The following is a 26,027-nucleotide window of genomic DNA, read 5'->3' as shown; positions in this document are numbered from 1 at the left end:
AGCAGCTTCTCTGCATGGCTCAGCTTGTTCCTGCCACGTTGCGTGGCACCCACTGGGCTGTGGAGGCCCCGAGGGAGTGAAGCAGGGTAGCAGGGAACAGTGGGCCTGAATGGAGAAGCTATTCCCACTGCGAGCTCCGCGCTGCTTCCCTCCCCTGGGACCTCCGCAGCCTGGTGGGCACTCTCCGGCACAGCAGGGAGCAGCTGAGTCATGTGGAGAAGCTGCTAACCACTGCTCGCCCCGTGCTGCCGTGGCAATGCGTCCCCTGCATATAGGGCTGCAGTGAGGGCAACAGCATAGGGTTGCGCCCCTTAAAGCAGCAGCACATGCAGGAGGCATGTCACCAGGGCAGCATGTTGTGGGGGGGCGGGGGGAAGCTTGCAGAGGTGAGGAGATCCCTGCACAGCCCCACTGTCCCCAACTGCACTGGCTTGTGCCCGCAGGGCTGTGGAGGCCCTGGGGGAGGGAAGCAGAGCAGGATTCCAAGCCCGCAGACTATGCCTGCCCTGCATACAGATCTGGGGGGCACGGGTTCCTCCTGCCCCCTGGCTCCGCACACTGGCAGGACCCATGCAGGGGTCCCCCTGGCAGGACCCATGGCTCTGTTCTGCTCCCCACTGGGGCCCTGCAGCTGCCCATTGCAGCCCTGAGCCCTAAGCCCCAAGCCCTGCCCTGATGGACAGCAGACTCAGTCCTGCCCTGCTCCCTGCCTACAGGGGCCTCAGTCCCCCTCTTCCCCCCAGTTACCTGCTGGAGCTGCTCTGCAGGCTGCTTGGGGCCACATGCATGTACTGTACATACATGTGGCACCCCCTGTCTTACCACCTTCCTCCCACTCCTTTCTTCCTCCCTGCAGGAACTGCCAGCCTGCAGGGAGCTCATTGTAAAATCTGCAGGTTTTTCTGGTAAAACAAGAAAGCCACAGGTTTTGGGGTTTTTCAGTTTTTCAATTTTTTTGGAAGAAAATGGCCAACTTTGTTATAAAGGAGATTTGTTCCTAGAGGATTTGTTAACTGAGGTATTACTGTACATGGACCAAATTTATGAAACAATAAGGGGCAGGTAAACCTTTTCCACTGCATAAGGCAGCTGCAATCTATGCTCACTGAATTTAAGGACTTAACTAGTAAAGGACCTGAAACAGCTAAGAGTATTACTCTCAAACATGCCCCAGCTACCTGTGCCCACTCTACTCGTCCCAACCTGGAAATGAAGGAGTGAATCTGTTCTGAGAGTATATCCCACTACCTCTCTCAAGATTTCTGTGCTTGAACCCACACAGCAGCTTCAGTGCCTAATTTCTGAGTTTGATCCATTGTGAATGGGAGTTAGTGAGCAGGGAATGTTCTACAGTGATGGTCTACAAAAGTGTAGTGGATGTAGTGTTGCTATACATAAAGAATCTACCTCTATTTCTATAGAAATTAGGATCAAGATTATTTTTCTAACAACTGGGTGCCTATAGCTGGCTTTCTAGTTAGAAATGTAAGCATATATCCTGTCTTTTTCACTCCAGAGGACAAGTAAGGTTACTAGGCAGAAGGGCTGCAGGAAGAGGATGGGTTCAGGGAACATTAAATGCTAGCTATACTGACACCGTGAGGAATGGTTCCTGGCTTCTGCATCTACTTATAAGTTCACACACCTCAGCCAGATAATGCAATTTGGATGGCTCTGTTTAATCAAGTCATTTAGGTGTATGATTTGGTCCCAACAGCTTCCAAACATTAAACATAGGAACTTACAGTCAGTCAATTCATGTAAACCCCTCCCCCGCAACAACTGTTCAAATTTTTCCAGCTTGATTTTAAAAAAGGAATTTATGTACCATCTGATGCTGTCTGGACTAAATAATTTTAAAGATGGATCTGGCATTTACCTATAATAGAATGAAACAGAATAGACCATAAAATGATATTAGTAGTAGTAATAATAATAATAATAATAATAATAATAATAATTTAAATATTTTCTATTTAATTTTAGGGTACCTGGAGCAAGGCTTGTTGGTGAGAGAAGAAAAGAAACTCAGAGAGAAATATAAGGCATCTTCCCAATTTAAACTAGATTTCTTCTCAGTCGTACCAACTGATCTACTGTACTTCAAGTTAGGGCTGAACTACCCAGAGTTAAGACTAAATAGATTGCTTAGAGTAGGTCGAATGTTTGAGTTCTTTCAGCGAACAGAAACAAGGACAAACTACCCAAATATCTTCAGGATCTCTAATCTTGTCATGTACATTGTGATTATTATTCACTGGAACGCTTGTGTCTACTACTCAATCTCCAAAGCAATTGGATTTGGGGCAGACACTTGGGTCTATCCTGACACTTCTGATCCTGAATTTGCTCGCCTGATTAGAAAATATGTATATAGCCTCTACTGGTCAACACTAACATTGACCACTATTGGTGAAACACCTCCTCCTGTAAAGGACTCTGAATACTTTTTTGTAGTTGCTGACTTCTTGGTTGGAGTACTGATCTTTGCTACTATTGTTGGTAATGTTGGCTCAATGATTTCCAATATGAATGCAGCCAGAGCAGAGTTTCAAGCAAGGATTGATGCCATTAAACAGTATATGCATTTTCGAAATGTGAGTAAAGACATGGAAAAAAGAGTTATCAAGTGGTTTGACTACCTGTGGACGAATAAAAAGGCAGTGGATGAAAGGGAAGTTTTGAAGTATCTACCAGATAAACTAAGAGCAGAGATTGCAATCAACGTTCATTTGGATACATTGAAGAAAGTCCGGATCTTTGCAGATTGTGAAGCTGGCTTGTTGGTTGAATTAGTCTTAAAACTCCGGCCTCAAGTCTACAGTCCTGGAGATTATATTTGCCGGAAGGGGGATATTGGACGAGAAATGTATATTATCAAAGAAGGCAAACTTGCTGTGGTAGCTGATGATGGAATTACACAATTTGTGGTTCTTAGTGATGGCAGCTACTTTGGGGAGATTAGCATTCTTAATATCAAAGGTAGCAAAGCTGGCAATCGAAGAACAGCCAACATTAAAAGCATTGGGTACTCAGATTTGTTTTGTCTCTCTAAAGATGACCTCATGGAGGCTTTAACAGAGTACCCAGATGCAAAGGCCATGCTGGAAGAGAAGGGTAAGCAAATCCTGATGAAGGATGGCCTACTGGATTTAGAAATTGCAAGTTTAGGAGCTGATCCAAAAGATGTGGATGAGAAGGTCACATTTATAGAAGGGGCAGTGGACAGGTTACAAACAAAACTTGCAAGGCTTTTGGCTGAGTATGATGCTGGACAGCAGAAACTGAAAAAGAGACTGACAAAAGTTGAGAAAATCCTGAAACGAAGCACGGAGCTTGAATTTTCAGATTTAGAAGACTTAGAACCTGGAGGTTCTAAACAAGAATAAAATACAGGGGATTGCTGCTGGCAGCTACAGCCAAATCACGCAAGGGTCCCCAAGTCCTTGCAGGATATCGCTCTTTATTATAAATAACTATTTGGTCATGCAACATCTCTCATTTCCTGTTAGGCAACAGACATAGGTGACGAGCATGAGGAACAAAAAAGGTGAAGATTCAAGGCTAAGGGTGGAGTATAATGTATCACTTATGCAAGACAATGTGAATGAGCTCATTCTTTATATAACATTATTATACAACAAATGTATTTAATCTACATACTGTAATACATTGGCACCCATGTCAAGTTATACTACAGAATATATATTTTTTCTAATTTTCTTCTCATATAAATATGGGAAAAAGGAAATCTTTGGTAACATTTTTATTTGTTATCTGAAGTCTGTATACGTATGTATCATATATGATGATACTACAATAACTTGTATACAAATAAGCATATTAAAATATATTTATTGATTATATATCTATAGCTATAGATATAGATATATATGAGATACAGTCCAGTAACTAACCTTGGAGTATTATGTAATGACAATTGTTCAACATTTGCAGTGAGACTTGCATCTAATGGTGATAGCTGGGAATCATGGAAAATTATTTAGCTTTTCAACACTGAATATGATTTTACTCATTCCGGTGACTTGAACTTATTTCCTGAATCTTGACTGTCTAGATTTAAAGTTGTGTTTTTTCAAGGATATTGCCATCAAACACTGGAATGATGAATCAGATATAATCTTTTGTAAGTACTTGGATAGTAAGATTTGTTGGGTTAAAATCTAATTGTTCTTGCAGCTCACTGATTAAAAGGAAAAAAATACTGTTCTGCCATATACCCATATACAGGAAATCAGCTTGATCTGAGTAGTTGTGGTTATTGGCTTGGCTTTATGTCTTCAGCAGGCTTTGATCATAAATGATCTATTCAGGACTGGGATTGATTTTGAAGAGCAACAGGTGTATGTTATATCTAGGAACATTTCTCTAATACATCTAGCTGCAAGTTACACCCTGTTTCTAATTAGAGGTGCCCAGTAATTGGCAAAGGTGGGCCAGGCACTGAAGGACATTCATAGAAAAATGTGTAAGATTCTTTTCTCCATAGTCACAGGCAGTATTAGAAGTATAGCTTACTCACTACTGCCAGAGTCATATAACTTGTCATATTGGAATGGTTGTATCAAAATGCAGATGTCCAGTTTTGGTTGGAAGAATTCTATTATAGAAGTTGGGTTTTGTAGGAAATATATCATTTGATGTGTAAATAGTGGAAGTCCCTTGAAGGTACTGGAGGTTAAAGTAATGGAGGTCCTTAACCTATTCAAGCCTCAAGCCTGACTATATGGCTACGATAAATGGGTGCAGAGGATTGATGAGTTACAGTGAAACCAGTGTCTTCATACTACATAAGGACATCTGCTGGGGGGGAATAGTGATAATTTTTACAGGCCGAGCCGATAGTAGTACCTATAGTTAAGGTTGCAAAACTTTCATTTTAAGACCCAGTTGTCAGATGCTTTCAATTTTCACATACTTGAGCTATTTGAACTGAAATTATTCTTGCTCAATGCCTATAGGTCAGGCTCAATTTTCTTTTGAAAGTTTTACCTAAAACAGTTCAACTATTGCCAAGGATGAATTTTAGGAAAAAAATGTACTGTTTTGACCATATTAAATGGTAGTAAATAGGCTTTTTGTCTGTAAAGACTGCCTAATTTGCAGACGTTGGAAGGTATTTAGTAAATGAGACAAACAAATATCCTAAATAACTGGATCATGACCCCGCCTCTCCTACAGAGTACCTGTGTGATGTTGGGAATGCCTCTTGAACCATACATTCCACACATATCCATGAATGATGTGTTCTCCATTACTTGGGTTCCCAGATTGAGACATCTGAGGTCAAATTTGAAGAAGCGTTGAGTACTCATGTCTGCACGTGGTGTCTGTGGGAGCTGTGCTTAGAACTCAAAAGTGCTATAAAATGTTAAGTACTCGGAAATAATTTGCCCTAAGCATGACAAGCTGGCCCCCTCAAATTAGTGGGCACTTGACAATTTTGTCCTTAATCTCTGTGTGCCTCCATTCTCTATCTGTAAAATGAGGGATAATAGCAGATTCTCTCATGGGGTTTTTGTAAATTAAATTCACTCGTGTTTGTGAAGCACTTAGATATTGCACTGGTGAGTGTCCACAATGAGAGAAATTTTCAAACCAGAGCAGGGTTTAAATGATGTACATAATGCATGAGGCACATATTTAATGATAAGGATAAAGATAAAACATTAAATAACTACTCATCCAGTAAGTACTTTCCATGCTGTGCACTGAATGAAGCAAGAATCCAGAGAGAAAAAGAGCATGGAATCATATAATTAAAGACTACATCATAGTGCAAACACAAAAGAGAGCTGAATTAATGTTACACGGACAAATTTAATTAGGGAATTTGGGCATCTCCTAACTTTTTGAGTGCTTGACTTTTCAAGCTTAACATTCTCAGCATTTAAGATTTTTTGGATGTAGTTTATATTGCAGCAGCACCTACAGGGCAAAGTCCTACTGTGTTAGGCACTGAAAGCAAATGGTCTGTGACCTGAAGGTCTTCATCAAAGTAACAAATCTTAAGATTTCCAGAAGGACATTAGATACTGCCTATAGTGGGTGCATCCACACATGCAAGCACATGCGCTTGCAGCAGCTCAAACAGAAGAGGTGCAAATTTGAGCCGGGGCTTTTTGCCCTGGCCCACGTGCTCGGACATTCACTTTGTTGTGGAGCAAATTGTGCCACTTGGGGCAAAATAACCCTGCCTGGCTCCTCCCAGATCTGCAGCCAGGGAGAACTAGAGCCCAGTGCCAGCACCTGTGCTGTCCCCAGCAGTATAAAAAGACGCCCTGTCCTGGCCCCATCTGTACAAAAAGCTGCCCTGGCAAGCAGCTCAGGGTTACTCACTCTTAGGAGCTTCTGGGGCCCAGCCACTTGGTACCTGGGGACACTACCCCTTGTACCAGCTGGACTGCTGCAGCAGCATCCCAAATCCTTTTTGAAAAATACCCCAAAATCCATGTTTTTACACACACACACACACACACACACACACACACACACACACACACACACACACACACACACACAGATCAGTTGGGCAATGCTTTATTGCTATATATACAATGTTAAAGCAATGTGGAAGCCTACCAGTGTCTCTATCATCATGATAAAATCGATTCTAAAAACCTACATGTGTGGATGTGTACTTTTGGTTTTCTTTGTACATGATGGGTGTGTGATGGGGGGATGTGGTGTTTGCAGGAAGGGGGTGGTTAGGGGTGTGGGGGAAGGCAGGTGGGTGTGTGTGGAGGGATGTGGGTTGGTGTATGGGTAGGTGTGGGGCGACTGCTGGGGGGACTGTGGGTGTGGGGGACCTTGTGGGGGGGCTGCTCAGGAGGGGTAGGTCCCCTGGCCCCCACAGGGTGCAGCCCTCTCCCACAGCACATGGACTACTCTCCCCACAGGGCTCCAGCTCCTCCCTGGAAGGCCACAGCCCCTATCCCCCACAGGGCTCCAGCTCCCCTGCCCAGGGTCCCAGCTCCCTTTGGAGGGCCACAGCCCCCTGCCCGGAGTCCCAGGCACCCTGGAGGGCCACAGGCACCACTGCCCAGGGTCCCAGCTCCTCCCTGGAGGGCCACAGCCCCTCCCACCCAGGACCCATAACTTAACTTTAGCAGCAGCAGAGGGAGTGGGGTGCTCTAAGCCATGGCAGCAGGACCCGGCACGGCACCTGGGGACCATGTGCCGGGCCCAGCTGGGTCCTGTCGGTCCTGGAGCCTATCTGCCGCATGGCAGGGCCGGGCCATGGTAACAGGAACCAGAGCAGGATGAAGGGAATGCATGCTGGGTCCAGCTAAGTCCTGGGGTCTCTCTTCCACCCAGCTGGGCCAGGCCATGGTGGCAGGACTTGGTGTGGCACATGGGGACTGCATGCCGGGCCCAGCTGGGTCCTCCTTGGGGCCCCTCTGCCACCTGGCCGGGCCATTATCATGGTGGCAGGACCTGGCACAGTGTGCGGGGACCGCACACCATGCCCAGACAGGTCCTGTCAGCCCTGGGGCTGCTCCTGCCACCCGGCCCGGCTGGGCCCATGGCAGCAGGACCCATCTGGGTGTGGCGCACAGTCTCCATGCACTGCACCAGGTCCTGCCACCATGGGAATAGCCCGGCTGGGCAGCAGAGGGGCTCTAGGGGTGGAAGGACCTGGCTGGGCCCAGCATGCAGTCACCACGTGCTACACCGGGTCCTGCCACAGAGCTGGGCGGCAGAGGGTCCCTAGGGCCAGCAGGAGCCAGCCGGGTGTGGCGTATGGTCCTTGTGTGCCACCCTGGGTCCTTCCTCTGCCCTGTTGTGCCTGTGGCGGGGGTGGCACGCGGCAGGACCTGGGCCAGCCCTGTGTGGCTCACTAGTCTGGCTTTGCAGCGGAGCGGGTCACAGGGCTTCGGGAGGCACGGGTTAGTGTTATATGGTTAGTTAATGCGTGTTAGTGAATAAAGGTTTAGATTTAGGCAGCTGGCACACATTTGTTTAAAGGCACCATAGGATCTGAGCACCGATCCCAAATTATTGGTGGCACCTCCTGCCATGCCACACATTGGGGGGGGGGGGGGGGGATTCATCATGTGCCCAGGCTCCTCCTGCCTCACAAAGGTCTAGAATCAGGTCTAGGGCCAGGGGTGACAATCAGCTGATTGTCAGCTCCAGCCCTAGGACTGCACAGGGGCCTTGAACTGGCCCTGATGCAGTCTTGAGGCTAGGGCTGGGACTGACAATCAACTGATGTTGGCTCTGACCCTAAGACAGCACTGGGATTTTAAAGAGACTCCAGTGTAGTGCTGGGGCTAACAATCAGCTGATTTTCAGACCCAGCCCTGTCATACCTTCAATCAATTTAAGGTACTATACAAACCAGCCATAAAAATGTTCTACATTTAACATTCTACATTTTGTATTCAGCAAAATGTTCTATGTTTTATGTAGAATATTTTTATGGTTGGTTTGGCATTTTATGGTGCCTTAAATTGGGTGCATGTGTAGCGCCCTTGCCATTTATGTCACAAGTAACACATTCATGGTGGTATAAATGTAATGTGTAGATGGTGTCTTAATGTCATAACCATAGTGTTTCTTTGTTTTATTTATATCAGTTATTACCACTAGATGCCCCTGTTGTTAAACAAATACATTCTCAGAAATTTTTTAACCAAAACATTTTCACTTAAAAACAAAAATGTCACATTCCTGTTAGAAATGCCATACCCTAGTGTATTTCAGACAGACAGAATATTTTGCATCCATAGTCTTTAATTATTTGACTTTTACAATCATGTATTTGCTCAAGGAAACCTAAGTTTAATGTTCTTTGTTTTTTTCCTGGCAGAGTGAAATAAAACTTTTTATAAGTACACTTTGGCAATATCAAAATCCTTTCAAATTGATCATCTGTCAAAGCTTTAGAATATACTTAAAGTTTCATGTTTAGGACACTGTAGCTCATAAAAATCAAGCTTCATTTCTGAATATCCTAAAGCTCTCAATCCTACAAGCATTTCAATAAATCCATAACATTTTATTCAAGAATGATCCTGCCAAAGTTACTGAGATGTTTTATGTGAGTCAAATTTTGTGCAATCTGAAGTATTTGCAGGATTAAGAACTGGAGCCTAGTTTGGCTGATTACAAACATACACTCGCTCTTCACTGATTTTCAAACGTGGGTTTGGAATTTTATGAGCCAAAAAATGTTGGGGTGTTTGTTTCAGAATCCTTACCTTTAGAATTTAGTTGTGAGAATGACACAAATGTAAAGAAGTGACAATGGTATTCAAATATTTTTAGGAAATGTTGTGTGGTTAATAGGTAAAATCTAATTGCTATATGGCCTAAATAACCACAGCATTGAAGCTATTTTTTAAGTTTGTTTTTGAAGTAAATGCCATGTATGACAAATCTGTTTTTCACTATCTGTTCTGTGCAGTAAACATCTTCTGAACATGCTTTCAGTGAACTTGTTGAGTGTACATAGTGGTTGATTTTTTTAAAATCTAATATCTGAAAATCAGAAGACTGAGAGGTTCATAACAATCTTTGAATACATAAGATTGTTACAAAGAAGATGGCAATCAGTTGTTCTCTGAAGGATGCCAAGGAAGAACAAGAAGAAATCTACATAATTTTCAATAAAGAAGTTATAGGTTGGATATGAGAAAAACAAACTTTCCTAAATGTTAGGATGGTGAAACCCCCGAAAGGTTAGTTAGTCTACATTAGGACTGTCCAGGTGACAGCCCATGGATGAGTGTGGTTTATGAGGCATTAATTTGTAGTCTGTGGGCTCCCTTTCATTTCTCCAGCTTCACTGGCAGCCAGAGTCTTTGGGCTCCCCCTCCCTCCACCGGCTTCCACTTCCTGCCCCTGTCCCAGAGTGCCCATGAGGCGTGGTAAAGCAGGGGGGCATCTGTGCCACATGTGGTCAGAGTGGGGGTCGTGGTTCATGCCAGTGAAGCTGGCATGGCACGCAGCCCAGCATGTAGGTAGTGCGACTCCTAGCAATGTAGAAATTGGACAGGCCTGGTCTAGATCTACTTGATCCTCTTTCAGTGCAAGGTCTTGGAGTGAATGAGCCCTTGAAATCCCTTTCAGTGATATAGTCATGAGATTCTAAGGAAACAGAAAATATTTAATGATCAACATAAGAAGAGAAACATCTGAAATGGTTACACTTAAATGACAAAGATATTTTGAATCTGTACGCTGACTGATAAGGTATGTAAGATTTTCAGTTAAAATTCTGACAGTTCCTTTTACAGTATAACAAAAACTACAGTGGATATAGGGATTTTATTACTACTGTAATCTATGAGTGTAACCATAACAGTTCAGTATTGTTTTTCTTCTGTGACTCAGCACAGCCTTATTTATTAGTCTGAAAACTGAATACCTTTTGTCCTTTCTATATTCCCTTGCTTATTACAGCAAGCAGCTTTCATTATTTTACTTTATAGCAGCTCCTATAATTAAAACTTACTGGGTGCATCTACATATTCATTAATGCACAGTGCCTACTGTGCAATAAATTTAGTACTTGTATCATCAAGTACTAAATAAATGCACAGTAGGCTGCTGTACTGTTCATTAGCATGATAGCACGCTTTTTGTGTGACGCTTAATGAGTAGACTAATACTACTGTGCATTAGCGTATTTGTAGGTTTTTTGTCGTCTGTGCTAATGTGCATTAGAATTAGTTTACTGCACATTAAGTGTCTCGTGTAGACTGAACCATAGAATGGCAATGAAACCCCCTCAACTCCAGCAATTTAATTTGGGACTCAAGATTCTCCCACATTTTTTTCATTTGATATTATAGAATCATTTCTGATTACTCAAATTCCACCTAAACTTCCTCACTTGCCAAAAGCACTGAATGTACCTATTAAGAAGCTTTCCAATGCAAACATTCTGTATATGACTGTAATGCAGACTGTACTGCTATTATATTAACTACTGAGATGCAACCAGATACTGGCTAAAGACTTGTCCTATTTAAATTTTGGGCATTTCTACTTTGAGAATCTTCTCAAACAGAGAAAAAATTCCAAAGCAAACAATCAACCCCTCCCCCCCCCCATGAAACAACCAATTAACCCATCAACTCAACACTCAAACAATGTGTGATTTCATTCTAATAGGGGTGATATAATATCTTTCATGAGAAAAACAGCATTAGAGAAGTAAATATACAGTAACACTAAGGACACAAGTATACTTATTAATTAAATAAATCTGATACATTTTATCTGGTAATAAGTAATACATTTTCTCTGTGTATGTAAATATCTAAATAAAAAGACTCCAGTTAGGTCCTTTATCATTTGTTAGCCACAACTCAGAACAAGAAAATATTTCAAGAACAACAAATAGAGAGTGTTTAAAACTATGGTCACAGGGTTCTAGTACCCTGGATCCTGTATCAAAAGAATTCTGAAAATATGATTACATTAAATATATAACAACTAAAAAAAGGTGCTGTTAAACCGTGAAAATTTGCATCGTTCATAAGATTTTGTATGAATGACTGTATTATCAAAATGGAAATAAAAATGAGCAATAAACATCAAGAATATATATAGGCACACAGTAAAAAACAGAGTAATAATATAAATATCATGGATAGTGTATAATAAATAAATATAGGTTTATAAAATATATTCATGTTATACATGTATAGAGCCAGAACTCTTGGGGAGGTGATATCTTTTATTAGATCAACTGGATAGTTTGGTTAAATATAGGTGAATAATTATATCTATAGGTGCATATAAATATAGGGGAATAAACATAACTATATATTTATGGATATACTTTGTAACTATGTTGGTCTACAGGCAAAAGTAATCAGGACTCTTGGGGAGGTGATATCTTTTTACTTTTGCCTGCAGATCAACATGGCTACAACCTGTATTTGTAAATATATATTTATTCCCCAATTTTTCTATATTACATACAATCCACGATGTTTATATCATTGCAAGGGTTTTTGGTTGTAGCCGTGTTGATCTATGGATACAAGCAGGCAAGGTTCTTCTAGATGTGACATCTTTTGTTGGTCTAATAAAAGATATTATCACAGCTAAGAGTCTCACCTGCTTATGTCATGACTCCGTATTTATTGAGGCTTGTGCACAGTCAAGTTATATTTGAAACATCTCAAACATACAAAGTGCACATTTATTTTGCAAACTGCAATTTGAGGGGCTGATGCAGCAGGTTCTCTCAAACACTCTCAGGTCAACAGGAGCTCAGGTCTCGCAGTCACGTGCACTGACAGCACTAACTCGTCCTCACGGTACTCACCCCGCCGGAGTTCCAACCCCAGAGGGCTCTTCAAGGGGCGCGCTGTCACTCAACGCTCAAGCTCCGCCCACCGCCCCGCCCCGCCCCGAGGGGGAGAGTGGACCCGGATGGGGCGCTCGCCTCCCTTGGGCATGCGTGTTCCCCCCGCCCCCTCAGAGCAGACCACGTGACAGCGTTGCGCCCAGTGCACGCTGGGGATTGTAGTCCCTCAGGGAGCCACTTCCGCCTTTGTCTGCTTGGCCGATGACTCGACTATTCGCCCGCGCGGAGGCTGCTGGGAGCCGTAGTCCTGCTGTCGCCCGGCAGTGCTAAGTCTCGCGGCGGGGTCCGGCTCTGCCCGCTGCCGCTGGGCCGGGGCCGAGGCCGGGCGATGGAGGCAGCCTGGCGCCAGGCCGGCCGGGGCCGGGGCCGGGGCCGGGGCCGGGCGCGGGGCCCAGCGGGCGGCGGGGGGGTCCGGCCCGCGCCCGGGAGGGGCAGAGCGGCAGGGCTGAGCGCGACAGGAGGCGGCAGCGTTCCCCTGGGGACCGGCGGTGAGTGCCACAGCTCCCCTCCCCCCGCCGGGCTCGGCTCTCCGCTCCTTGCCCGATCTGGTGCTCGGCTTTCAGCTCCCTGGGCTGTGCCTTGCCTGATCTGTGTTTCGACTTTCAGCTCCCTGTCCTGTGCCCTGTCCGATCTGCTGCTCGGCTTTCAGCTCCCTGGGCTGTGCCCTGCCTGATCTGCTGCTCCCTGACCTATCTGCTGCCCTATCCCAGCCCTCTCCCGATCTGCCGTGTACCACACCCAGATGCTGCCTGTGCCCTTTTTGGCACATATGCGGTGGGTTGGATTTGCGCTGATACTGTTTTATCTGTTACTTTTCTGGAAGTAACTCTGCACTGCTGCTGTAGGGCTGCTGCAATTGCCTGTCCCCTCCTTCTGATGCTGTTGTAAAAGAGAAATCCCATTGGGAAAATTGTGCTGTGTGTCCAGCGCCTGAGGTTGACAGAACAACTAATAGAATCACAGAAAATGATGGTTGGAAGGGACCTCAGAAGGTCATCTAGTCCAACCCCCTGCTCAAAGCAGGACCAGTCCCAACTAGATCATCGCAGCCAAGGGTTTATCTAGCTGGGCCTTAAAAATCTCCAAGGATGGAGGGTCCACAACCTCTCTGGGTAACTTGTTCCAGGGTTTTACAACCCTCCTAGTGAGAAAATTCTTCCTAATATCTAACCTAAACTTGCTGTAACTTGAGGCCATTGCTGCTTGTACTGTCACCTGCCACCACTGAGAACAGTTCAGCTCCATCCTCTTTTGAACCCCACTTCAGGTAGTTGAAGGCTGCTATTAAATCCCCCCTCAATCTTCTCTTCTTTAGACTAAATAAGCCTTTCCTCATAAGCCATGTCCCCCAGCCCCCTCACCATTTCCGTTGCCCTCTGCTGGACTCTCTCCAATTTGTCCACATCCTTTCTGTAGTGGGAGGCCTAGAGCTGAACACAATACTCCAGATGTGGCCTCCCCAGTGCTGAATAATCACTTCCCTTCATCTGCTGGCACCACTTCTATCAATGCAGCACACTATGGCATTAGCCATTTTGGCAGCAAGGTCACGCTGCTGGCTCATATTCAGCTTATTGTCCACTGTAACCCCCAGGTCCTGTTCTGCAGAGCTGCTGCCCAGCCAGTCAGCCCCCAGCCTGTACTGGTGCATGGGATTGTTCTGTTCTAAGTGCAGGACTTTGCATTTGTCTTTATTGAACTTCATGTGATTTCTTTTGGTTCAGTCCTCCAATTTGTCGAGGTCTCTCTGAATCTATGCCCAATTCTCTACTACTCCCTCCTGCTTGGTGTCATCTGCAAACTTGCTGAGGGTGTGCACCATCCCATCTTCTAGGCTGTTGATAAAGATATTGAACAAAATTGGCCCCAGGACCAACCCCTAGGGCACTTCAGTTGATACCAGCTGCCAACTGGACATCAAACCATTGATTACTACCCTCTGAGACTGATGCTCCAGCCAGTTTTCTATTCACCTTACAGTCCATTCATCCAGCTCATACTTCCTTAGCTTGCCTTTTAGCTCAGCATTGGTGCCATGGGGGCTGCAGTAGTTGGAAAGCACTTACTAGCTATTATGTTGTATACCTTAGTTTTCCTGTTTGTAAAATGGAGATTTATACTTTTTTTATCATGATGTTGTGAGTTCACATCATGGGCGACTGGTGTTGTCTTAGGGGGTCACCTGCCCCCCTTGTGACCAGTCCCTCCGACTGGAGGGGTGGGTCCCCTGTAGCTGATCTCACAGCCCAGGGGGGCCCCCACGGCCAATCCTGTGATGACCGATCACTGTGGCCAGTTGCTGCAGCCACTTCTGGGAGTGGCTGCAGCGATTGGCCAGCACTTAGAGGCGGGGCACTGGCACTCCTGCCTGCCCCTCCTGCCCATTGACTAAGCAGTGAGAGTGGCCGGTCAGGGGGTGCACATGCACCCCCATGCATCCCCATGTGTCGCCACTGGTTTACATCATATTTGTGAATCTCAGTTGCAATTTTAATGATGATTTTTAGAGAAATTTTTAAGTAAAGACTTCCTGATAGCCGGCTATGTTAGGTTCTGGTATAGTCTTTTAAGGGAACTGGTGGAAAAGTTAACAAGATGCTGGCAAACACAATAGAGAAAAATCTGTTTAGTGGCATGGCAATAGACCGGGTGGGTGGTCTGAAGATTTTCCATCTGCTTTTACCAGCCTGTAGTATCTGTTATTAAGCCCACTGCTACTTATAGTTACAAGTTTACAAGCTGTTATTTAACTTTTGTCTGTAGAAATGTAGAAGCAAGATTTTTTTTCAGCAGAGTAATAGCTTCCACAGTTGCCCTTTACATCAGATAAATTAGTCCTAAGAAATTATATTCTAAATATACAGCTGGGGGGAAGGGGTTTTATGTTGTCAAATGTAGTGATTATATCTACCCTGGCATCTACTACCATGTTAAGGATGTGCTGGAGTGCCAAACGTCCCAATTCAAAAGGTATCGGAAACTGATAGATGTGTCTCCAAAGTTGCATCAAAATAATAGAAGTGTAGTACTAGGAATTGCTTGTAAAATCTTTATGCACCTGACCCTGTGACAAGGAGCGTTGTTTTCATAGCACCTCAAATAGAGCAGTAGAATGCACTAAGTGGATTTGTTTAAATAGGATTGATCTGGTTAAAATGTGGCAAAACTGATCCTTAAGATGCAGTTTTATGTATCTGTTCATTTGTTAGATTTCTATGCTGACCTTCCCAAAAGAGCCTTGGTATAATTTACAATAAGATTGACAGATACGTTTCCAAAGATGCCAGTGTTCATGTTGACAAACAGATGAAAGCAAGTCATACTGTATATGCTTATGCATTATTTGTATACAATGGCATGCTGAAGTGACTAATGAAGAAACGGTTATCGAAAATGTTTAACTTGTATCTGGCAGACAACACTTGAAAGCCTGCAAAATTGAATATGGCATTAAGATTCACATTCTTTTAAACAGAATTATCTTCAAAGAAGAAATTTGAAGAAATTAAGAAGGCTAATCAAGCTGCAGCAAAAAAGCTTGTTGAAGACCAATATAGTTCTTCATCTGAGGAGGATGATGATGAAGATGATGATATTGATGGAAAGCATGGACAGATTTTGGCCAAAACATTCACAACCTATACTAATCAAACTGGTATAGTATTTTATGTAATGAACTATTTCTCTGTAATACAAAAAACATCAGTAGCACTGCATTCCTGTAATACACATGGATGGATAATTAGAGACATAACTTATATATTTAGTTATATAAGCTATATATAAGTGGGACTAATACTCTTGATGTTGTTCTAGATTGGGGTGGACAAAATATAGCCTTTAGGCTGCAGCTGCCTGTGAAGGGTTTTTGGCCACTGGGATGGTGCTGTGGGCAGGCGGGGATGGGATCACAAGGCAGGATTGTGGGGCTATGACAGTGTGTAGCTGGGGCTCAGGGCCGAGCTGTGATCTGCTGCCCACACATCCCTACAATGGGTGCCAGTTTTGCAGTCAGGGTCATACAGGGAGTGGATCATAGCTCTGTCCTGGGCCCCGGCCCCATGCTGTCGTGGCCCTGTGATCCCGGTCCCACCCGCCTGTCCTGCTTTCGAATGCCACTCCCTGCCCAGCCACAGCCCCATCCCAGCTGCCCGACTGAGTGTGGAGCAGAGCCGCTTAGGGAGTTTTGGTGAGTTATGTGGGGGGAGCAGGGGTACTGACCCAGCCTGTGGCAGCTCACAAAAACTCCCTAGGTGGCCCTTGGGCCCAAATAATTTCCTGTCCTAGATATAGTGGTACATGTTAGCAGAATGTAGTGATATATAGCTGCAGAATCAGCAGAATGTTTTAAAAATTTGTCTTAAAGTGGACATTTTAATTCATCCTAGCATATGACTGATCTCTGTGCTGAAAAAATACGTTTAATTTTCTTTGTTGGACAAACTGTAGAAGGTTTCATATGCCACCTAGGCAGAAAGCCATACAGTTAAGGTAAAAATATTTTATTTTACAGAAAGGGAAAGAAATTCAGCTCTGCAGAATAGAGGGTTATGGCCTTTTGACATAGTAAATGCCTAAACACATCCCTCCTCCTTGCTGAATTGTCTTACATCATTGGCAACTTGTTTTCATGCCTGGGAGACACAACATCTTGCTATTTTCCATTAATTCTTTAATTCCATGTGCCTACATTCAGTTCTTGTTGGGCAAAGGAGTTGTGTTGGATGGGGATGAAAGAGGCCCAGAAGGAGAGGGTGACAACAAGAGTATGACTTGAGGCCTAGCTTGGATTAGTAAGTACTGCATTCTGGCAAACACTTGCAGAAAAAGGGGTGATAGGGAGGAGAAAGTTGGGGGTGAATGCAGAGAGGGTGTGGGGGGGGGAGCAGGAGGAAGAGTAGCAGTTGAGGGATGACCTGCTAGCTCCATAGAAGCTAAACAAAGCTGCAGGTAAATGCCTGTACACTTGCTGTGTATTTAAATCAGGGGAGGGCAATTATTTTGGCTGCAGGGCCACTTCAGGACTTTTGGTGAGCTGTTGCAGGCAGAGGAGGATGGAGTGCTGATGGGGCAGGAGCAATTGAGTTTATACGGCCCTGAGCCCACCCGCTTGCCCTGCACCCACTGCCAGAAGTGCCAGATGGAGCAGGTGGATGAGAAGAGTGTCCTGGGACCCCTGCAGGCAGGGTGTGCTCAGCTGGGCAGATTGGGTGGGGAGTGGCATCTGGGAGTGGGATGGGTGGGCTGGCCAGGGCTGGGGTTGGGATCATGGGGTGGTGATAGTACAGGGTGGGGGCCTGGGGCAAACCCGTGATCTGCTCCCCATGCAGCAGGGACATGCTGGGAATGGATTGCCGCTCTGCCTTGGACCCTGGCTGTGTGTGGTCACTGCCCACACTCTCCTGTCCCACTTCTGGACGCTGCTCTTGCGTTGCCCGTGGCCCCATCCCATCTGCTCGACTAAGCACACCCTGCCCATGGGGATCCTGGCCAGTCTCTATGGAGACCCCACCTGCCCACTCTGTCTAGTGCCCCGGGTAGTGGGTGGGAGGCAGACAGGCTGAGGTGCCCGGGCAGCAGGGCTGAGTCTGGTGGTGGTGGTGACACTAGCAGCAGCAGCTGGAAGGAGCTGCCACTGCTGGGGCTGCTGGGAAGCAGAGTCTGGCTGTGCCACCCTGCCATGCGCCTAGGGGTAGTGGGACTGACCTCACATGCCAGGGCTTGGGCTGCCTGGAGCACCCAGGCCCAGTGGGACTGAGAGACCTGCCACAGGCTGCATAAAATTCCTTGGCAGGCCACATCTGGCCCATGGGCCATAGTTGGCCCACCCCTGATTTATACCGAGTTACTCAGTGGGCAGAAGGTTTTAAAACCATGATGCTTTTTTTCTTTACTTAGTTAAATTTTACAAGATGGTCACATGATGCTTTCTTTTACTTTTACTTGGAAATAAAGAGTGAGCATCTATGATGTTGATTGCTTTACAACTAAACTTGGGGTTTTTGTATGTTAAAGATGGAGATGCAAGTGAACTGGAACGTACAAGACAATACGTGAATGAAGCTTTTCAGTCTGGAGCTATGACATGCTTGATTTGTATTGCTTCGATTAAAAGAAATCAAGCTGTAAGTATTTTATGATGGTCTTTGAGGCAGCTTAATTATTTTTATCAATCTGAATGTATTTACCCAATAAGCAAGTTACAGGTTTAAATGCATGAGTCTTAGAAGAGCCATGGACTAATAGTTGTAGAGTAGTACAGGTAGTAAATATTACAAAAAATAGTTTCATTTTCAGCTAATTATTTTATTTGTATATTAACAAAACCTGTGCAGGTATAACTTAAAATATTCATTCTCATTTATTTGTTTAGTGAGATGCCTATTAAACCTAAGTCTGTAGTTGTGGTATACAGTAAGAGCTGTCAAAGTCTTTTTGTGATCTTAGAATTTTATTTCTCTTACTGCAGTTGACCCAATATTGTTTTGATTCTTTAATCATTAAAAAGTATTTTTTTAAATCACCATACTTATTTTGTATCTATAATATTTTCTATCCAATCTTAATAACATTTTAAACTTTAAATTCTAATGTTGGAAATTACACACTGAGTTTTTGCTAATCTTTATGGTGGTTCCAAGGGAACAAACTTTTAATATTTTGTCTGTCATGAGATTAGAAAAATAGTCTTTGCGTTTCCTAGCCTTGGTTTAAAATAACTGTCTGTCACGGGATAAATTAAGGAAACTCAGGCTTAATATTTCTGCAGGATTTTACATATCCAGTAAGTCCAATTTCTACAGTTCTTTAAATGGTCTAACAACCTTAACATAAAATATCCATCTGGCAGATTTATAGTCTGATTGGGAGGACTGCCAGGTGTGTACAGCCCACATTGCAGGTGCACTGCACAAGATTTACTTGCACAAATACAAATCTGTCTGTTTCAAAATCTTTCTCTTTTTCAACAATGTTGAAAATAACACCTTATATCAGAGAAGGGTAAAATATTTTCCTGTAATAGTAGTATGTGGAAATGTAATTTATCCTCCTCTTTTTTTATTAATTGGCAGTATTTCAAGTTGATATCCCTTTAGAAATTCTTTTTTTTTTCTTTCAGGAATTGAAATCGGAGCAAGCATAATATGTGCTATTTTCTTTGTGGCTAGGAGAAAGACCCTGCATTTGTCTCTGGATTAGTTTTGCTTGTGTTTGTCCTGGAACAATAATATCCCAAGATTGGCTTGTAAACATGTTTAGTGAGTGGCTGAATGCAGTGCCACTTTTCTGGCATTGATTCAGCGATGCAATTTTGGGATATCTCTACAGATGCTTTGCAGTATTATGGGATAAAGTGTTACCACTTCATATCAGGAAACTTTTCTAGGATTTATCCTGGGACATTAGACAAGGATGTTTGTACAATTGTGCTTTGTCCCAAGATAAATGGTTTAATCAGAGATAAATGTGACATCTGTTTACAGATGTGTGTGTGGGTTTTTTTTTTTTTAGGTATGGAGCTGCTTTGGCTGTTTCTGCATATTTCACCTGCCTTGTATCCAAAAGTGGGCTAAGGACAGTGTTTTTCTCATATCGTCTCCCTTGACAGATGATGATTTTGGGAAGAAGGATTATCCATGGCCTTGGTAAGTGTATAATATTATGCTTAAAAAGATACAGAAGGCATAAAAAGATGCCTTTATTGTGGAATACCTGAAAGCTGATTTATTTTAAAAAGTAATGGTACTTGTAGCTGCAAATATAACAATGGTGTCCTCCAAATCTTAAAATCACATTTTAATTAATTTTTTGAAGTTATGCTGTCACAATTTGTAATAAGGAAGTTGTGACAAAGGTGGGGTGCTGGTGTTACCATTGGGGTACCTTTAAGCTCAAAACCTCTCTTCACTGTTCTGTTACTTTACCACTAAGAAGAAGCTGAGGTTTGTTCTTGGGCCAACATCTTTGAATGCTTGCAGACATTAAAAAAGAAAAACGGTGCTGTACTTAAAAACTTGATGCGCATGCCCAGAAGAGGCAGCATGTTAGTTGGACCTGGCTTCCCTGACATCTGTACAGTTTGGGTGTTTTAGTGGGGCTTTTGTGGCACTTTTATCTAAGAGCTGATTGAATTGGATTTAGCTAAAAGTGCCAAAAAGCCCTGCTGAAGCACATAATCTATACAGATGCTGTGGAGCTGGGTCGAAGTAACACACTGCTTCTTCTGATAAAGCGCAGTGTTTTTTCATTTTTTTTAAACATCTGCAAGTAGCCTTAGTCAAGTAAGCCTTGGCTCCATCTGTCTCACTCCAGGCTTTGACAACTCTAGCAGAGGATATCAAAAATGATATAAATGGTAACTGTATACTGAAAGAGACAGAGATATGAGAAAATAGTCATTAAGAAATACAGTAAAACTCACTTTGCCCTACTCGCTAAAATGCAGCTCCTCTCTCTAAAACATGTCTGTTTCCAGAAGCAGCTTGTCATTGCAATCCCAGTTATCCCAGCTTCTGCCAGCTGGGGAACTAGATTACACAAAGCCTATGGATTGCTAGAAAACCACTTGCCTCACCCAGCTCTTCATAAATGCTTAATTTATTCATCTATATCTTTCTACTCAGTTCTTGGGGAGTATGTGTATTGTACAAATATTTTTCCCACCAGATATGCATCTGTCTGTCAGACCAGGTGTTTCTAATTTAAAATTAGATCTAAGAAATATCTACAGGTGATACAGACAAGTTAAAAAATAATCCATAGGTAAGAGAATTTAGGTACGGCTTCCTAGGTTGCCAGTACCCTGCAGCTGTAACTTTGTCTATAGGAAAATGGGAGTGGAGCAGTGGGGGGAACATGAGATGGTTGGAAGTGTGAAGATGCTTCATTTTATCAGTGAGGTATCAGCTTTTTAAGATAAATGTTCTAATAGCAATACATTGAAAAAGCTTGTTGCCTTTGAAGATGTATTATATTGGCATGAAAATGTTTCTAGCTGTGGTCAGTGCATCATGAGCTTTAAATCTAGCTGTTCTAATTACTCATTCTTTTTGATAATATTGGTGCATAATATCATAGAACAGTAGCTGAAACAGTAAATACAGTATACCACTTGAAAAGTTTTTGAAAAGGAAGCAGGATGGTAAAAGAAATGACAGTCTTTATGACTCCACCTGTTAAATTTGCTTGTTGGACTTCTGGGTTGTGATATATGTAGCTTATAATTCCTACTGTCTAGTTTATAATAACTACAGTCTACTGATACCTATCAAGAATAGAATATAGTAAGTCACAGATGTCAAACTATTGTAACTTTACATTCCTTCTAGACCTATGTTTTTAATTATAAAATATTGTATTATGATCACTAAGTCTTGTTTTGAATAGTTTGGAAATCTGCTCTAGTGAGACTCCTACATTTTAAATGTTTGCCTTAGTCCTGTTCAGATGTGTAGTTTTGCATAAATTCTTTTAAATAAGCTTGTATTATTTGGGTATTCAAGGTATAAAATAGTACTCTAACTGCTCTCAGGGTTTGGGCTGTGTTATTGGAAAGGGAATTGTGGATTTGGGCTCTTTGAAGAAAATTGTTCTAATGAACCTGTGCTTTAAAAATTAGTATGTAGCAACTACTTTAGTGTGTTTTTTATAAAGGTAACTTTATTATCACTGACTACAACAGGTATTGTATTCTTTTTTCTTTTCTTCGCTTTGGTAGTCCAAAATGTAGGTTTGAGTACAAGCGATCTGAAACTCCTACTAGATACTACTGTTACTGTGGAAAAGTGGAGGATCCAGTATTGGACCCTTGGCTGGTACCACACTCGTGTGGCCAAGTATGTGAGAGGGAGTTCAAGCCTCCTTGTGGACATAAATGCCTGCTCCTCTGTCACCCAGGTAAATCCATTGCATACTCTTGGTTATATTACCTGTTTTGAATGAGCCATGAAAAAATGTCATATTTAAAATCAGTTCTGACTGTAGGTTTACAACTTTAATCAACAAGTGAAAGTAAGCATTTACAGGGTGTTGTGGATTAAAAGTTGTTGAACATAAATCAATTTGTAGCTAGCAATAAAATCTTAATTATCTTATTGTTTTCTTCTAATTGCACTTAGGTCCTTGTCCTCCTTGCCCAAAGATGGTCACAACAACCTGTTATTGCAAGAAGGCTAAGCCTATACCACGAAGGTGCAGTACCAAAGAATGGTCATGTCAGTTGCCATGTGGCCGAAAATTGCCATGTGGACAGCACAGTTGTGAGAACCCTTGTCATCCAGGTAAACCTAAGCTCTGAAACAATTTAGAGTAATGGCTTTGCATCATTCATTAAAAGTGAGCACTTTCCTGTATGAACTATTTGAAAAACAAACCAACCTGACCAATTTCTTGCCTCTCTTTTTTTCACAGTTAAACCCTTATTTAATTATTTCTTTTTAGGAAATTGTCAACCTTGTCCACGAGTCAGTAAACAGCGATGTGTTTGTGGTAGACAAATAGCAGAACGACTTTGTGCAAGCCCGTTGTGGCAGTGTGACCAGGTATGTTTCATAAACCTGTTATTTTTGGCTCATTTCTCATCTTTTAAGAATTTCATAGATTTCATAGACATTAGGGCTGGAAGGGACCTTGGAAGATCATCGAGTCCCGCCCCCCGCCCAAAGGGCAGGAAGTCAGCTGAGGTCGTAGGATCCCAGCAAGATAAGCATCCAGTTTCATCTTGAAGGTGTTCAGTGAAGGCGCTTGAACAACCTCCGGTGGCAGGCTGTTCCAGACCTTGGGGGCTCGGACAGTAAAGAATTTCTTCCTTATGTCCAGCCTGAAACGATCTTGTAGTAGTTTGTGACCATTCGACCTCGTCATCCCTTGGGGCGCTCTGGTGAACAAACGTTCCCCCAGATACTGGTGGTCACCCCTGATAAACTTGTAGGTGGCCATCAGATCACCCCTGAGCCTGCGCTTTTCCAGGCTAGAGAGCTCCAGGGCTCTCAGCCTGTCATCATAGGGTCTGCTTCCCTGACCTCTGATCATGCGTGTGGCTCTTCTCTGGACTCTCTCAAGCTTCTCCACATCCTTTTTGAATTGTGGAGCCCAAAACTGGATGCAGTACTCCAGCTGCGGCCTTACTAAGGCCGAGTACAGGGGGAGAATGATGTCCTGCGATTTGCTTGAGAAGCATCTATGGATGCAAGCCAGCGTTTTGGTCGCTTTACTAGCCGCAGCATCGCATTGCAGGCTCATGTTCATCTTGTGGTCAATGATGACCCCCAAGTCTCTTTCTTCCATAGTGCTAGCCAACATAGCACTGCTGAGCCTATAAGGATGCTGCAGGTTTTTTTTCCCCCAGGGAGAGAACCTTGCATTTATCAGCGTTGAACACCATCAGATTCTCGTCCGCCCACTTGCTGAGCCTGTCCAGGTCAGCCTGGATCATCCGCCTGTCTTCTGATGTGGATGCTTTGCCCCAAAGTTTGGTGTCATCTGCGAACTTGGCCAGTCCGCTTCTGACTCCAATGTCCACATCGTTAATGAAGATGTTGAACAGTATGGGTCCAAGGACAGAGCCCTGGGGGACCCCACTGGTCACAGGACACCACGATGAGTGACTTCCATCAATTACTACCCTCTGGGTCCGACCCCGGAGCCAATTTTCCAGCCAGTGGATCGTGGAGGACCCAAGGCGACAATTGGCCAGTTTCTCCAAGAGACGATCATGGGACACCAGATCGAAGGCTTTTTTGAAGTCAAGATATATGACATCAATCTCATCTCCCTTGTCCAGGTGATAGGTCACCTGGTCGTAGAAGGAAATGAGATTGGTCAAGCAAGACCTACCCGCAACAAACCCGTGCTGGCTATCCCTTCAGATGTTGACGTCGGCCAGTCCATTAAGAAGATGAGCTGCTTCATATATCTGTGAATTTAAAGGAAGCTTGGTTTTTGCCTTTTACAGTTTTATCAAGTATCTCAGACAAGCACATTATATGCAGCAGTCACATCCAAGAAATGCATCACAGGGATCAAATTTACCTCTGACATTAATAGCCCCAATTTAATTAACTGCACTGGAATTGTGCTGTCTGTGACATTAATTTCACCTTCTTAATCCTCATTGTTTTTGCAATTTACAGGTTCTGGAAATAAACCTCTGCCATTTTCTTAAATAAGTATCAAATGCATATAAGAATGTGGTAGCAACAATGGAAGACAGCTTCCCAAATCACTTCTTGAAGATTTGATTTTTTTTGTACTTTAGCCCTAAAACTGAGGCTGTAGATTATTGAATATAAATATCTTAAATTTTGAGAGCCAACCTTGAATGCTGTTATAGGATGGCATCCAACCGCTGTAAACTTATAGTTTATGGTATCAAAATTAATCACTACTAATCTCTGTCTTATTTTTCCACTGCTGAGGAAAAAATGTCGCCTTTTCACAATCTTGAATTTTTGTGTTGCTTCATTTTGTCATAATTACTCATTGACGTTTGATTGTTTTCTTAGGTATGTAGAAGAACATTGCCTTGCGGTAATCACACATGTGAACAAGTTTGCCATTCTGGTTCCTGTGGAGAATGTCCTCGAACTGGGAAACGGTCCTGTCCATGTGAAAAGACAAGTAAGGAATTTTTTTTCCTGACTCTCATATTGGACACATCTGTTTGATGTTTTAACTAGGCTTCATAAAGATAAGATGCGTTTAAGGAACATAAAGTTAAAGCAGAACATAGTTACTCAGTTTTATAAATATTTTTTGCAACTTATGGTTATCCAAGGCACTCCTGAATCTGCACTGCAAATTACATAGCATGTTCCAAAGAAATAGATTTCATTTTATATAGCATATTTGTTTGACTCTAAGTTTTATATCACTGACGTAATTTAGGTACGATCTTGACTGAGTGTGCGAACTTAAACCAATATCTTTGCATAATTTCTGTAGTTTATTTTTTTTTTTCTCTTTAAATGAAGGAGAATCAAATTACAGGTCAGATGGCACACCTAGATGAGCGCATATTTTTTCTTCAGATACTTAACTCCTTGTAATTTTTTTTTAATTTAGAGTTTATTTTCCCCTGTACGGAAGATGTTCCTACGTGTGGGGATAGTTGTGACAAAGTCCTAGAATGTGGAATTCATAAATGTTCACAGCGCTGTCATCGAGGTCCTTGTGAAACATGTAGACAGGTTAGTTCAAGCATACAATTTTTAGATACACAGTTTACTTTGAAAGACTTGTCTCAAGAAGTAGTTAACATAGCTAGTACTTTTGGAGACGGATAAGACTCGATTCTCTGTATAAATATGTCCAGAAGAGGATAATACACATTACTGATATACTTACCAATTATTTAACGTATTTGAGTTTAAATTGGTAGCTGTGGAAACTAACCAGAAAGTGCTTGATAAGTGGCACACACAGTCTACCTGAACATTCTGAGTTTTAAAGTGTGTGTGTGGCCTCTTTTAAGGCCATTTGCAGCTATGGCCATTTCTTCTTGTTTTTGTTTGACATTATGCTGCCTTTTGCTGGTGGAATAAAGAGGCTTTTATCTAATTATATTATTTGTATATTTGTATTCCCTCTCCTCAAGCCTTTAGAATGTCCCTTGTTTCTTTGGATTGCAAACTGGCAAGAGCAGGGACCATGCCTTCTTAAGTTTATATAATTCATC

At 43.0% G+C, this 26,027-nt stretch overlaps 2 protein-coding genes across 4 annotated transcripts in view; both read left to right on the top strand.

The window, feature by feature from the left end:
- CNGA1 (cyclic nucleotide gated channel subunit alpha 1) overlaps positions 1–4,008 on the top strand; it is a 38,130-nt gene extending 34,122 nt beyond the window's left edge. For both annotated transcript variants that reach the window (XM_059721701.1, XM_059721702.1), the window contains one exon: positions 1,987–4,008. In XM_059721701.1, coding sequence (XP_059577684.1) covers positions 1,987–3,389 — 1,403 coding nt within the window. In that variant the 3' untranslated portion in view covers positions 3,390–4,008. The remainder of the gene's footprint in view (positions 1–1,986) is intronic.
- An 8,598-nt stretch (positions 4,009–12,606) lies between these two features.
- Positions 12,607–26,027, top strand: part of NFXL1 (nuclear transcription factor, X-box binding like 1) — a 90,305-nt gene continuing 76,884 nt past the window's right edge. Inside the window, exons 1-9 of one of the 2 annotated variants that reach the window (XM_059721700.1) lie at positions 12,607–12,840; positions 15,828–16,007; positions 18,368–18,477; positions 19,865–19,998; positions 22,071–22,249; positions 22,471–22,632; positions 22,793–22,893; positions 24,856–24,970; positions 25,415–25,539. In XM_059721700.1, coding sequence (XP_059577683.1) covers positions 12,681–12,840; positions 15,828–16,007; positions 18,368–18,477; positions 19,865–19,998; positions 22,071–22,249; positions 22,471–22,632; positions 22,793–22,893; positions 24,856–24,970; positions 25,415–25,539 — 1,266 coding nt within the window. In that variant the 5' untranslated portion in view covers positions 12,607–12,680. The remainder of the gene's footprint in view (positions 12,841–15,827; positions 16,008–18,367; positions 18,478–19,864; positions 19,999–22,070; positions 22,250–22,470; positions 22,633–22,792; positions 22,894–24,855; positions 24,971–25,414; positions 25,540–26,027) is intronic. The other variant, XM_019481204.2, reaches the window with a different exon arrangement.

The sequence above is a fragment of the Alligator mississippiensis genome, chromosome 2 (assembly GCF_030867095.1).
Source record: "Alligator mississippiensis isolate rAllMis1 chromosome 2, rAllMis1, whole genome shotgun sequence".
Taxonomy (NCBI): Eukaryota; Metazoa; Chordata; order Crocodylia; family Alligatoridae; genus Alligator; species Alligator mississippiensis.
This window is presented reverse-complemented; position numbering and strand designations above follow the sequence as displayed.